The sequence below is a fragment of the Ursus americanus genome, chromosome 7 (genome assembly GCF_024610735.1).
Source record: "Ursus americanus isolate L20-20 chromosome 7, mUrsAme1.1.p, whole genome shotgun sequence".
NCBI classification, from domain to species: domain Eukaryota; kingdom Metazoa; phylum Chordata; class Mammalia; order Carnivora; family Ursidae; genus Ursus; species Ursus americanus.
In genome coordinates this window covers 28,256,045-28,270,255 of record NC_142133.1, presented here as the reverse complement: position 1 = coordinate 28,270,255, position 14,211 = coordinate 28,256,045, and the positions used below count along the sequence as shown (strand labels likewise).

The 14,211-nt window shown below is 36.6% G+C and overlaps 1 protein-coding gene across 4 annotated transcripts in view; it reads left to right on the top strand.

The window, feature by feature from the left end:
- The window catches only part of USP34 (ubiquitin specific peptidase 34), a 240,466-nt gene that overhangs the window by 161,460 nt on the left and 64,795 nt on the right, over nucleotides 1-14,211 (top strand). For all 4 annotated transcript variants that reach the window (XM_045788051.2, XM_045788052.2, XM_045788049.2 and 1 more), the window contains 2 exons: nucleotides 1,531-1,586; nucleotides 1,682-1,802. In XM_045788051.2, the coding sequence (XP_045644007.2) occupies nucleotides 1,531-1,586; nucleotides 1,682-1,802 (177 nt within the window). The remainder of the gene's footprint in view (nucleotides 1-1,530; nucleotides 1,587-1,681; nucleotides 1,803-14,211) is intronic.

Genomic DNA, 14,211 nt, shown 5'->3' with positions numbered 1-14,211 from the left:
ATTATACAGTAACTTGTATGATGTTGGATGGATCATGCACATGTATGTTTATGACTTTATATAAGCTCTTGTTTTTAAGGGCATTTTTTTTTTAATCGTTCTCTAAGAGTTGGAAATGCCATAATTATTTTATTGTAGTTAGACCTTTTTGTTTTGCTCTAAATTCCTTTCTTTTTACTTTGACCTTTGTTGAAATGTCTTTATCTGGTACCTATAAGTAATTTCTTATTTCTTCTAAGATCTGTAGATATAAAATGTTATTTGGGATGTGAAGTTTAGACTTTAGATGTAAATATACAGTATTCTGTAATAGCATATGGGTTTGGAGTTTTGAATATGTAAAATTGCAATTCAAATAGAGTTGATTTTAAGGTTAAGAAACTATTAGTTTACTGATCTGCTAATTTTCTTAGACTGAAATAGTTTAAAACAGATGTTTAAAATAAGTTAATTTCAAAGACAAACTTGCCATATATATATATATATTTTTTTTCTCCTTCATAAATTGAGTAAACTGAAATGCATCTAAGTGTTCTCAAAAAATGAGAAACACTTTTAAGAAGATACATTTAGATATTTAGGAAATATTTTCTCTTTTTAAAATGTATTTTAATCCCAGGGTGCCCGCCTGGCTCAGTCGGTACAGCATGCAACTCTTGATCTTGGGATTGTAAATTCAAGCCCCACAATGGGTGTAGAGATTACATAAAAAATCTTAAAAAAATGTATTTTAGTCCATGTGCATTTTATACACTTTACATTTTAAAACGTCCTGTAGTAGTTGCATTTTCTACTTTAAAGGAGCAGTGTACATTGAATACGTAAAGTACTTTTCATTTGAGAAATAATTACAAATATTGAATGTGGTTTTTTTTTGTGTTTTTTTTTTAAAGATTTTATTTATTTATGTAACAGAGAGACAGCCAGCGAGAGAGGGAACACAGCAGGGGGAGTGGGAGAGGAAGAAGCAGGCTCATAGCAGAGGAGCCTGATGTGGGACTCGATCCTGGTATGCTGGGATCACGCCCTGAGCCGAAGGCAGACGCTTTAACGACTATGCTACCCAGGCGCCCCTGAATGTGTTTTAATTTACTTGATTATTCATGAAATACTGATGTCAGATGAACATTGATTTTTTTGTTGTTGTTGTTTGTTTTTTTAACCTTGGGTTACCCATTTAAGGTAGGAATCTATTATTTCTTGCTTGCCAAGCAGGGTAGTTTTTTCTTAGAGATCTGAGTTTCTTTGAGAATCCTCTAAAGTTTTATTTTGTGAAATGTTGATTTTGTTGCTTAACCGACTGAACCACCCAGGCACCCCCCATGGATTCTGTTTATTTAAAGGACTATCAATGATGTGTTTATAACTATCAAAGAGTAGCTGTATTATTTATAATTTAATTAGTATATTAATGAATTTGGGAGAACCAAATTATTACTTACAAGGGAAGAATGTTTTTTTTGTTTTAGTAATCTCTGGCTACTAAACACAAAAGTCTCTATTTGAATTTTGTTTTCTCTTTGTATTAAGACCACACTCCTCGACTTAGATGCTTTGGCACGACATTTGGCTGACTGTATTCGAAGGTAAAATTTGATGTGAAATTCACAATTTTATCATTGAGGAAGCAAAGGACATAATTATGTGAACTATCTTGTTTTGCTTGTGTTCTTTTTTGTAGCAGGGAAATCCTAGATCATCAAGATGGTAATATTGAAGATGATGGGCTTACAGGTCTTCTAAGGCTTGCAACAAGTGTTATTAAACACAAACCACCCTTTAAATTTTCAAGAGAAGGACAGGTAGGTATTAAGACATCAAATGTCTGTAGGAAATATGATCGAGATTTTTTTTGTTGTTGCATTGTATGTGGGTATATTAAATTTTCTTAAACATGCAAACATAAATCTTGCTAGAACTTTATTGCTGGTTGGAAAAGTGAATATTGAATAAGGTGAACCTTAGAAATACAAATTCTAAACTTATATTTGGAATGCAGAAACAATTTTAACTCCTGTGACTTGTACATAGAAAGGCAACCTCTACTACAATTTCTGTAGGTTGAACATTTTGAATTAATAATTTACACAGAATTAATAAGTAGTCATGGAGTACCTTTCTGACTGGTTTCATGTTTTAGAAGCCCGTTTGACATGAAATCTATTGAATATTTGATGACACCTAAGGACTCCATAGCCACAGATGTCTTAATTACTCCTCAGATTTATTTACTCTGCCATTAGCACTTTTGTCATTGCCTGCAATGAGGGAGTTAGTTTTTGGTTTGGAGGGTGGTGTTCTTAAGGTCACTATTTGTGGTAGGAAACACAGGAATAACCAGAAGGATCTAAGATAGTCCTCAAGGGCATAGAGTTGGGGATTCCGGAAATAGGTGACAGTCTTAACTGTCTTAAATCTGTACAACTTCCCCAATTTGACAAAGCCCCTTTTTGTGCTATTTTTCTATGTCCTTCTTAAATTTTTCCTGTACTCACTGGGAATAATTTGATTGATTTAGTTTTGCGGGTTGAAGTATTATGCTACGTTAGCCAGTATAGAACTTTTATTCCAAAATATATCAGTTTCTTAGATAATACATTGTAATGTGAAAATCATTGTAAAAGAAAAACAATTTTTAGATAGTGCAAAGAGAAGATTCCCATATAGTTTGATTTCCCATGATTCTTAGGTGATGGATGGTCTTCCAGGAGTTTCCATGGATATATTAAATACTCAAGTATATCATTTATATTACATAAACACCATTTTGTGATCTTTTTTTATTTTAAAAAATGAATACACTGAAAATATATTTTAAAAAATTGACTACATAAAGAGGGAAACAATTTTTTTTATTGACATGTATGTTGTTGCTGGTGGTTAAAAAACCAAAAAAAAAACCAAAACAAAAAACAAACAGCTGCAGGGAACCTCATCTTTTCACCCCTGTCCCATTATACACACCTGTTCTTAAAAGTAAATTTGATTGATTTTAATCATAATATATTAGTTTACAAAAGCCTCTATCCTTTTAATTTTCCCAGCTGCACTGTGTTAGAATGTTTCTAATATCTCAGTTTCTCAGATATCCCCACATGTGAAGGGGATGTCTGAGACATTCCTTACAAGTGAAGTCTTTGCCAGTCTCACTTTTCTTTAGTTTTATGTCTTTGGTTTCTGTTGAAAATGAGTGTCTTTTTATGTACGTCTTGTCTGTGTTAACTTGTGAATTTTCTGTTTATAATTGATATATATCTTTTGAAATTTTTCTTATTTGTAAAAGTCTGTATATTGAAAATATTAAAAAGAATTTAATATTCTTTTTCTGCCCTCTTTTCCAGAATTCTTTTTTTGCTTATTCGTGTTTTTTAAAGACTACTTGTTTTTTTTCTTCTTTGTTTTGTTTATTATACGAATAATAATCTTAGGCAAAGTTTTGAGCCTTTATAAAGGTAGATGTTGTTATTAGACCCATTTTATTTATTTATTTATTTATTTATTTATTCATTCATTCGACAGATAGAGACAGCCAGCGAGAGAGGGAACACAAGCAGGGGGAGTGGGAGAGGAAGAAGCAGGCTCATAGCGGAGGAGCCTGATGTGGGCCTCGATCCCATAGCGCCGGGATCACGCCCTGAGCCAAAGGCAGACGCCTAACCGCTGTGCCACCCAGGAGCCCCTAGACCCCATTTTGACAAATGATGAAGTTAAGGCACAGACAAGTTAAGCAACTTGCCTCACTGAGGTTACTCATACTCCCCACTTAGCCTAGTTTTTGGGGTTTCTTAAAAAAGTTTTATTTATTTGATAGAGAGCAGGGAAGCACAAGCAGGGGTAGTGGGAGAAGGAGAAGCAGGTTCCCCACTGAGCAGGGAGCCCAATGCGGGGCTCGATCCCAGGACCCTGGGATCATGACCTGAGCCGAAGGCAGTTGCTTTACCAACTGAGCCACCCAGATACCCCTTAGCTGAACTTCTAACCACTATACAATACTGGCTACAGATATTAAAATCCTAAACACACAGCTCTATAGTCTGCTTTTTTCACTACCTTAGAGAGTCTCCGTATCAGTATATGCCATATACAGTTAATTCATTCTTTTTAACAACTGCATAATATTGTGTGTGTGTGTGTGTGTATTCAGCTCTTAATGATGAAAATTGTCTTTTACAAGTGATATTGCAGTGAAGATGTTTATACATCTATCACTTAGGAAATCTGTAGGAAAAAATTCTGGAAGTAGCATTGCTCATTCACAGGGTATGTACCTTTTTGACTTTGGTCCGTATAACCACATTGTTTTCTCTGGATGCTGAGCCAGTTTATGGTCCCACCTACACTGTGTGTGGGTGATTGCCTGTTTCATCACATTCTCACCAACCCAGTATAATAGCAGGTATTTCTGATATTATAGGTGAAAAACAATCTCCTAGTTTTATTTTACTTTTTGTGATTATGATTAAGGTTGAGCATCTTTGCATGTGTTAGAAAACCATTATTTTGTGTTATCTTTTCTCTGATCTAGACTCTAGGTAGAGAACTAGGAGGGCAAATGTGTTGGGAATTTAGCTAGGAATCCAGTGGTTCTGGAGAGGGATGATGGTGGAAAGTGGTTGGATTTGGGATATTGAAGGTACTGCTCACAGACTTAAATTTGGATAGGATTGTGAGGTGGGAGAGAGAGAAAGACTCCTCAATTTTAAGCCTGAGAAATGAAATGAATGATAATTCCATTTACCAAGAAAGGGAAATCTTGAGATATCATTTTTGAGGAGAAGTGAGAGTGTCAGAATCAAGTCTATTTTGGACATGTTAAATACGAAATGTCAATTAGATATGCAAGTGGAGGTGTTTAAGGCAGTTGGTTTGTTGTAATATTAAGAAAAGTTTTCCTTATTTCCTAGATATTTAAAATACCTTTTCTACTTTAATGATTTTACTTTATTAAATTTCATTGAGAATTTACTTTAGTTTGGGAATCAGTTAACTTTTTCTGTAAAGAGCCTTATAGTAAATATTTTAGGCTATGCTGGCTAAATACTAGGTCTCTTTTACCACCGTCACCACTAGTACTACTGCTTTCCTTCCTCTTGCCCTATTCTTCCATTTTTCTAATTCCCGTTTAAAAATATAAACCCCGTTCTTATCTCTACTAGCAACAGATATATACTTTACAGACTGATGATTAAGACTCAATCCTGATTCTTAAGAACTGACTATGTATTTTTTAAGAACGGACAATTTAGTGGTTCATTTTTTCAGCAGGTAATTATTGAGAAACCTGCCTTATTCAAAATTTGTATGTACCTTCACAAATGGCTACTCAGGATATTTACCATTAATGGTTAAAAAAAAAAGGCTATTAAAGGAATACCGTCAGGGATGTGAAAGATCACCTAGCATTGACATGATTAAGAAAGGCTTTGAAGAGGATACAGCTTTTATAATATAGAATAAAGGTGGGGTTTGTTTGTTTTTAAGATTTTAATTTTTTATTTGTTAGAACAAGCAGGGGGAGCAGCGGGCAGAGGGAGAAACAGGCTTCCCGCTGAGCAAGGAGCCCAATGTGGGACTAAGTCCCAGGACTCTGGGATCGATCCATGACCTGAGTCAAAGGCAGATGCTTAACCGACTGAGCCATACAGGCATCCCCAGGATAAAGGTTTTTTTTTTTTTTTTTTTTTTTTAAGTAGAAAAGTAAAGGAAACATTGAAGTCCTAGAAAAGAATACGAGTAAAAATTAAGTGATAGGACACCACTGGATATGTGTGGGAAATTGAGGGATTAGTTCAGCTTGACTTGAGTTGGAAGAAGTATAGGAGGTAACTTTGGGAAGCTAGATGGTCATCTCTTGAGTTCACAGGAAATTATTTTTACATGTACATGCAGTAAAACAAAAGCATTACTTTTGTAATTTAAAAAAGTGGGGTCTTTAAAGTGTTCGATCCAGTCAACGTCGGGAATGTGCGTTAGCAAAATACCTGGTGACAGATGAAGAGCCAGCAGAGTGTAGTGGTCTTCAAACTTTTATTGTTCACATATTCTTTAAATAAAGAATTTTGGGAAACCTAGGTGTCCTCTCACAAATTTTTAAGCCTTAAAAAATTTCTAGGTTTTTCAATCTATTTTTTTAATTTTGTTTCAAGTTTTTGTTTTGGTTCTAGTTAACATACAGTGTTACATTAGTTTCAGGTGTACAATGTAGTGGTTTAGCAATTCCATGTTTCATCTGGTGCTCATCACAAGTACACTCCTGTATCAACTCTGTATTTTTGAAGAGTATAATTCCAGGAATTTGTTAAAATTGAAAAAAGTATTTTTTGTGACCTCTCGGTGTTGTCTGAAGTTACTTCTGTGTTACCATTACATTACATTTATTTGGACACGGGCAATCAAAGCAACATAAATATACGTTTTTTATATATACAACAGACTTGAAGTAAAAACTCTTTTTAGTAGCATATTTTATAGAAGGAAATTTATATGTTCATCAAATGTCAAAAGTCCATCTTCTAGCATTAAAAATAGTTGGCAGTCTATAGCAATAATTTTGTCAAGCTTTCTGTTTACATTTTTTCAGTCTCAAAAATAGAAGGAACTATATTCTTGATACATTTTTATAGTATCTTGTTTTGCAGTTCGATTAGTAAGAACAGAATGGGTTTAGGATATCTCATTTATCTCTGAAACTTTCTCTTATTCATAGTCTATATTCTTTTTTATATCTGAGTCGAAGTTATTTCAGCATGATTGTCGCTTTACATGATTGTAGAGATTTCCTTCTCATGAACTTATGGGGTGGCACAGTTGATGTCCTCCTTGTAAGTTGTCCTCGCAGGAGGTGAAGAATTCCCAAAGGGGACTTTTTTTTTTTTTTTTTATTTTAATAATGATTTTTTATTATATTATGTTAGTCACCATACAGTACATCCCTGGTTTTCGATGTAAGGCTCGATGATTCATTAGTTGTGTATAACACCCAGTGCACCATGCAATATGTGCCCTCCTTACTACCCATCACCGGTCTATCCCATTCCCCCACCCCCCTCCCCTCTGTAGCCCTCAGTTTGTTTCTCATAGTCCATAGTCTCTCATGTTTCATTCCCCCTTCTGATTACCCCCCCTTTCTTTATCCCTTTCTTCCCCTACTGATCATTCTAATTCTTATGTTCCATAGATGAGAGAAATCATATGATAGTTGTCTTTCTCTGCTTGACTTATTTCACTAAGCATTATCTCCTCCAGTGCCGTCCATGTTGTAGCAAATGTTGAGAACTCATTCTTTCTGATTGCTGAGTAATATTCCATTGTATATATGGACCACAACTTCTTAATCCAGTCATCTGTTGCAGGGCATCTCGGCTCCTTCCACGATTTAGCTATTGTGGACATTGCTGCTATGAACATTGGGGTGCATGTGGCCCTTCTCTTCACTACGTCTGTATCTTTGGGGTAAACACCCAGTAGTGCAATGGCTGGATCATAGGGTAGCTCAATTTTTAACTTTTTAAGGGACCTCCACATGGTTTTCCAGAGTGGCTGTACCAACTTGCATTCCCACCAACAATGTAGGAGGGATCCCCTTTCTCCACATCCTCTCCAACAATTGTTGTTTCTTGCCTTGTCTATTTTTGCCATTCTAACTGGCGTAAGGTGGTATCTCAGTGTGGTTTTGATTTGAATTTCCTTGATGGCTAATGATTTTGAACATTTTTTCATGTGTCTGTTAGCCATTTGTATGTCTTCATTGGAAAAGTGTCTGTTCATATCTTCTGCCCATTTTTTGATTTGTTTATTTGTTTCTCGTGGATTGAGTTTGAGAAGTTCTTTGTAGATCTTGGATACCAGTCCTTTATCTGTAGTGTCATTTGCAAATATATTCTCCCATTCCGTGGGCTGCCTCTTAGTTTTTCTGACTGTTTCCTTGGATGTGCAGAAACTTTTAATCTTGATGAAGTCCCATAAATTCATTTTATCTTTTGTTTCTCTTGCCTTTGGGGATGTGTCATGAAAAAGGTTGCTTTGGCTGATGTCGTAGAGGTTGCTGCCTATGTTCTCCTCTAGAATTTTGATGGATTCCTGTCTCACATCGAGGTCTTTCATCCATTTGGAGTTTATTTTTGTGTATGGTGTGAGATAGTGGTCAAGTTTCATTCTTTTGCATGTAGCTGTCCAATTTTCCCAGCACCATTTATTGAAGAGACTGTCTTTTTCCCACCGGATGTTTTTTCCTGCTTTATCAAATATTAGTTGCCCAAAGAGCTGAGGGTCCATTTCTGGGCTCTCTATTCTGTTCCATTGGTCTATGTGTCTGTTTTTGTGCCAGTACCATGCTGTCTTTGTGATCACAGCTTTGTAGTACAGCTCGAAATCCGGCATTGTGATGCCCCTAGCTTTGTTTTTCCTTTTCAACAGTTCCTTGGAGATTCGGGGTCTTTTCTGGTTCCATACAAATTTAAGGACTATTTGTTCCAGTTCTTTGAAAAACGTTCTCGGTATTTTGATCGGGATAGCATTGAAAGTGTAGATTGCTCTGGGTAGCATGGACATTTTAACTATGTTAATTCTTCCGATCCATGAGCATGGAATATCTTTCCATCTTTTTATGTCTTCCTCAATGTCTTTTAAGAGTGATTTATAGTTTCTAGAATAAAGGTCCTTTACGTCTCTGGTTAAGTTAATTCCAAGGTAACGTATGGTTTTTGGTGCTATTGTAAATGGGATGGATTCCCTGATTTCTCTTTCTTCGTTCTCGTTATTCGTGTACAGAAATGCAACTGATTTCTGAGCATTGATTTTGTATCCCGCCACGTTACTGAATTGCTCTATAACTTCTAATAGTTTGGGAGTGGCTTCTTTTGGGTTTTCCATATAGAGTATCATGTCGTCTGCGAAGAGAGACATTTTGACTTCTTCTTTGCCGATTTGAATACCTTTGATCCCTTTTTGTTGTCTGATTGCTGTTGCAAGGACTTCTAGTACTATGTTGAATAATAGTGGCGAGAGTGGGCATCCTTGTCGTGTTCCTGATCTTAAGGGAAAGGCTTCCAGCTTTTCCCCATTGAGAATAATATTTGCAGTAGGCTTTTCATAGATGGCTTTTATGAGATTGAGAAATGTACCTTCTATTCCTACACTCTGAAGGGTTTTAATCAGGAAAGGATGCTGTATTTTGTCAAATGCTTTTTCAGCATCGATTGAGAGGATCATATGGTTCTTGAGTCTTTTCTTGTTGATATGATGTATCACGCTGATTGATTTGCGAATATTGAACCACGCTTGCATCCCAGGTATGAATCCCACTTGATCGTGGTGGATAATCCTTTTAATGAACTGTTGGATTCTATTAGCAAGTATCTTGTTGAGGATTTTGGCGTCCATATTCATTAGGGAAATCGGTCTGTAATTCTCCTTTTTGAGGGGGTCTTTGCCTGGTTTGGGGATCAAGGTAATATTGGCCTCATAGAATGAGTTTGGTAGCTTTCCTTCTGTTTCTATTTTTTGAAATAGCTTTAGGAGAATAGGTATTATTTCTTCTTTGAATGTTTGGTAGAATTCCCCAGGAAAACCGTCCGGGCCTGGAGTTTTGTTATTTGGAAGGTTGTTTATCACTGACTCAATTTCTTCATAATTAATTGGCCTGTTTAAGAAATCAATTTCTTCCTTTTTCAATCTTGGTAGTTTATAGGTTTCCAGGAAGGATTCCATCTCTTCCAGATTGCTTAGTTTATTGGCATATAGCTGTTGATAAAAATTTCTAATAATCCTTCCAATTTCAATGGTGTTCGTCGTGACCTCTCCTTTTTCATTCATAATTTTAATAATCTGGGTCCTTTCTCTTTTCTTTTGGATAAGTCTTGCCAGTGGTCTGTCAATTTTATTGATTCTCTCCAAGAACCAGCTTCTAGTCCTGTTGATCTGCTCTACTGTACTTCTGGTTTCTGCTTGATTGATTTCAGCTTTAATTTTGGTCAACTGCTTCCTTGTGCGTGGATTAGGCCTGTCCCTCTGTTGCTGTTCCAGCTTCTTGAGGTGAGAATATAAAAACTGCATTTTAGATTTTTCTATTCTTTTGAGTGAGGCTTGGATGGCTATGTATTTCCCCCTTAGGACTGCCTTTGCAGTATCCCATAGGTTTTGGACTGTTGTATTTTCATTCTCATTGGTCTCCATAAATTGTTTAATTTGATTTTTGATTTCCTGGTTTATCGAGTCATTCCTGAGCCGGATGGTTCTTAGTCTCCAAGTGTTTGAGTTTCTTCCAAATTTTTCCTTGTGGTTGAGTTCCAATTTCAGAGCATTGTGGTCTGAGATGATAATTTCAATCTTTTGGTATCGGCTGAGACCTGTTTTGTGTCCCAGAACATGGTCTATTCTTGAAAATGTTCCATGGGCATTAGAATAGAATGAGTATTCATTGGTTCTGGGGTGTAGTGTTCTATATATATCTAAGAGGTCCAACTCGTCGAGTATGGCCTTCAAAGCCTTTGATTCTTTGCTTAGTTTTTGCCAGGGTGTTCTGTCTATTTCTGAGAGTGGAGTGTTGAGGTCCCCTACTATTAATGTATTTTTATCTATATGTCTCTTTATTCTGGTTAAGAGTTGGCTTGTGTATCTTGCTGCTCCCCTGTTGGGGGCATATATATTTATAATTGTCATATCCACTTGTTGAATACTTCCTTTAAGAATAATATAGTGCCCTTCTGCATCTCTAACTATAGTCTGTAGTTTAAAATCCAATTTATCTGATATGAGAATTGCTACCCCAGCTTTCTTTTGAGGTCCATTTGCGTGAAAGATGGTACTCCATCCCCTTACTCTCAGTCTGAATGCATCTTTGGGTTCGAAATGAGTCTCTTGTAGACAGCAAATGGATGGGTCATTTCTTTTTATCCAATCTGCAACCCTGTGGCGTTAAAGCAAGAATTTAAACCATTAATGTTAAGGCTGAGTACTGAGAGATATGCTTTTAATTCTGCCATGTTGCCAGTAAAGTCTTTGTTTGTATTGGCTGTGACTTTCTGTTTTGTATCACTCTTGGGGCCTTTTTACTTTTATAGAACCCCCCGTAATACCTCCTGTAGGGCTGGTTTTGTGGTTACGAAATTGGCTAGTGACTGTCGATTCTGAAATGTCTTTATTTCTCCATCAATTCTGAATGACAGCCTTGCTGGATAAAGGATCCTTGGCTGCATGTTTTTCTCTGAAAGAGCTTTAAAAATGCTCCCCCAGCCCTTTCTCTCATTCCAGGTCTGTGTAGACAGGTCTGACGTAATTCTGATGCCTTTGCCTTGGTACGTGAGAAATTCCTTTGCCCTGGCCGCTTTCAATACTGTATCCTTGGATCTCATATTTGCGAATTGCACTATGACGTGACGTGGTGTAGGTCTGTCATGGTTGAGCTTGGGAGGGGTCCTCTTTGCCTCTTGGACACGAATGTTTGTTTCGCAAAGGGGACTTTTTCTTAAAAGAGTCAAAGCCTCAAACTCCCAAGGTCAGCGAGAAAGCAGTAATCCCAGTTGGCTGTGTGGGTACTGGCATGTTTTGTTAACCAGCCTCGGAGTTTGGGGGTCTTCCTTGTATTCTTCTTCTGATCACCAAGTAATGTTAACCTTAAAAAACAAAACTACCGGTTATTTTAGCAGCAAAAATGGGTTTACTCAGGAATAGCAGAGACTCACAACCCAGGGCATGCACTCTTCTGTAGAACCATAGGCAAGTCCAGATATATCTTAAGTTTTGCCAGAGAAGTATGAAACATTAAAATGAAATTTAGTTGAAAATGAATGTAACAAGAAGGATGGGCCTTTTAAAATTAATTCATATAGTTATAGGTGGATATTACCTGTGAATACGGTCGAATGTGTGTTCATTAATTCTCTTCCTACTTTATATTTTTATAGATGTAGATTCTGGGAAACCTTATTTACATAATGGAAATGTAAAGTTTGTTCACATGTTTACAGTGGAAATGAAAGTTTTATTTTAACAGTGTTATTTAATCTTTGAATTTCTTCTGAATTACATGCTAAAAATCACACTGATCTATTATCAGAAACTATTTAGTTTTCTCTCAGCAGTTTGAGGTTATTCTTTCTGTGAAGTATACCAAAATGATTTTCCCATTATTTATCAAATGGACATGTTGTGACACCTGGGTGGTTCAGTCGGTTGAGTATCTGGCTCTTGGTTTCGGCCGAGGTCATGATCTCAGAGTCATGGGATTGAGCCCTGTGTCAGACTCCATGCTCAGCGGGGACTCTGCTTGAGATTCTCTCTCTCTCAAATAAATCTTAAAAAAATGGATATATTAATATATAGGTTATCCTTTTACTTAGAGATACCTGCTTTTCTGGTTAACTCAGTAAGGAAAATAAAAATATTGTTTATTTCATTAGGCTTTTATCAACCTGATAATTCTGATGAAGTGTTTTATCTTATAGGTTTTAAATATATTTTATCAGAGCTTTCGAGCTATGGAAACTTAGCTCATTCAATTTCTGGATCTAAACTGATTGGCAAAGATAGTTCATTTTATTTATTTTTTATTTTTTTAGAGTGAGGGAGGGGCAGACGGAGAGGGAGGGAGGGAGAGAATCTTAAGCAGGCCCCACGTTAACCAGGTACCCCCAAGATACTTCATTTAAAACTAGTTATTATCCAATTCCATTTTTTTTTTGAGTTTGAGTTTATTTTCTAGTTGAAGTAAACGTGTTATCTTGTGTCTCCAAGACACATCATCTAACCTCTGAATTCTCAGATAGGTAGGACAGACTTATCAGTCTGTCAGCTATATGAAGTAGACCCTATTCACTTTCCATATTTCTTAGCCAAACTTACTTTTCATTGCAAAGTCAGAACTTCGTACTTTCTTTGACAATAGTGAGATGGAATGAGGTCCCGTTCATTAATGGGAAAATGTTTCCAATTGTCCTTTATTTGGTACCTGTGTCAGAGGTTCCCAATACCATCTTCAGGTTCAGTGATTCATTAGAAGGGCTCAAAGAACTCAGCATGTAGTTGTACTGGTGGCTAAGATTTGTTACAGCAAAATAATACAAAATGAAATCAGTGACAGAAGAAGACAGCATCCAGCCAAGTTTGGTGGAAACTAGGTACATGATTTTAAGAGTCCTCTCCTATTGGGAGTTGCACAGGATATGCGTAATTTCCCCAGCGATGAGTGTGACAACATGTATGAGGTGTCGTCTAACAGGGGAACTCTCTTGAGCTATAAGTCAGGGTTTTAGGCGAGGTGAAGTGGGGGTTGTCATTTATAGTTCCTGTGTAACTGACCACAGTGTCTGAAATTCCAGACTCCCGGATGGAAAGCAGGTATTAAGCATAAACCAAATACAAAAGGCATAGTGAGCCACTTTTATCACTTAGGGAAAGTTTTATATCAGAGGAATGGACTCTTTATCATTCAATTTTCACATGACAGCCAGGGGCCAACCTTACAGTCCAGGCATTCTAAGGATAAGAGAATGTTGGTCTTAACTACATTACCTCTTTTCTGCACAGTACACCAGAAGGTTTTACACCCCAGAACAATGTACCATGGTAGTATTTGAGGTGTGTGAGAAATACCTATCTTTAGTAAAGTAACAAAGGACCAATTAATAAGAAACAGGTGGGAAAGGTGACCCTTTCTCAGGCAGATCGAATTTAGAGAAAAATACATCTGGGATGGTAAAACCTCGCACTTCAGCTTGAACTTCACTGGGATAGAAATTAAGAGCTTGGGGTCTGAAATCCTGGCTCTGGCTTCTTCCGGCTCTGTGACTCCAGGCGAGGTTCTTAGCCTTCTTTGTTTTTTGTCTGGGGGCCTTTGAGTAGTATCTGGCACCGTAACTGTTCATTACAAGTAAGTTGGTGCTTTTGCTACTGCTGCTGTTAATGTTATGAAAGTAAAATAAGGAGAAACTGAAGTAAATGGCAAAGGCAGTCAAGATAGGAGTCCTTAACAAAAACTTTTGGTCAATTGAGTGGAAAATAATAGCATTATAGATGGGAATCTAAGAATGAGCCTATTAACTATTAAGAGGTAAGGAAGAGTAAAGTTGATCCTTACCCATTCTGTTTTCTTTAAGAGACATGAACATTGGGAAAACTTTCAGGTGATGGTATATGATGCTACTCTTAAGTTTTTAAATAGCCTTTTAGTAAATTGTAGATTGTCGTATAGTGTAGTTCTATGTAAGGTATTCA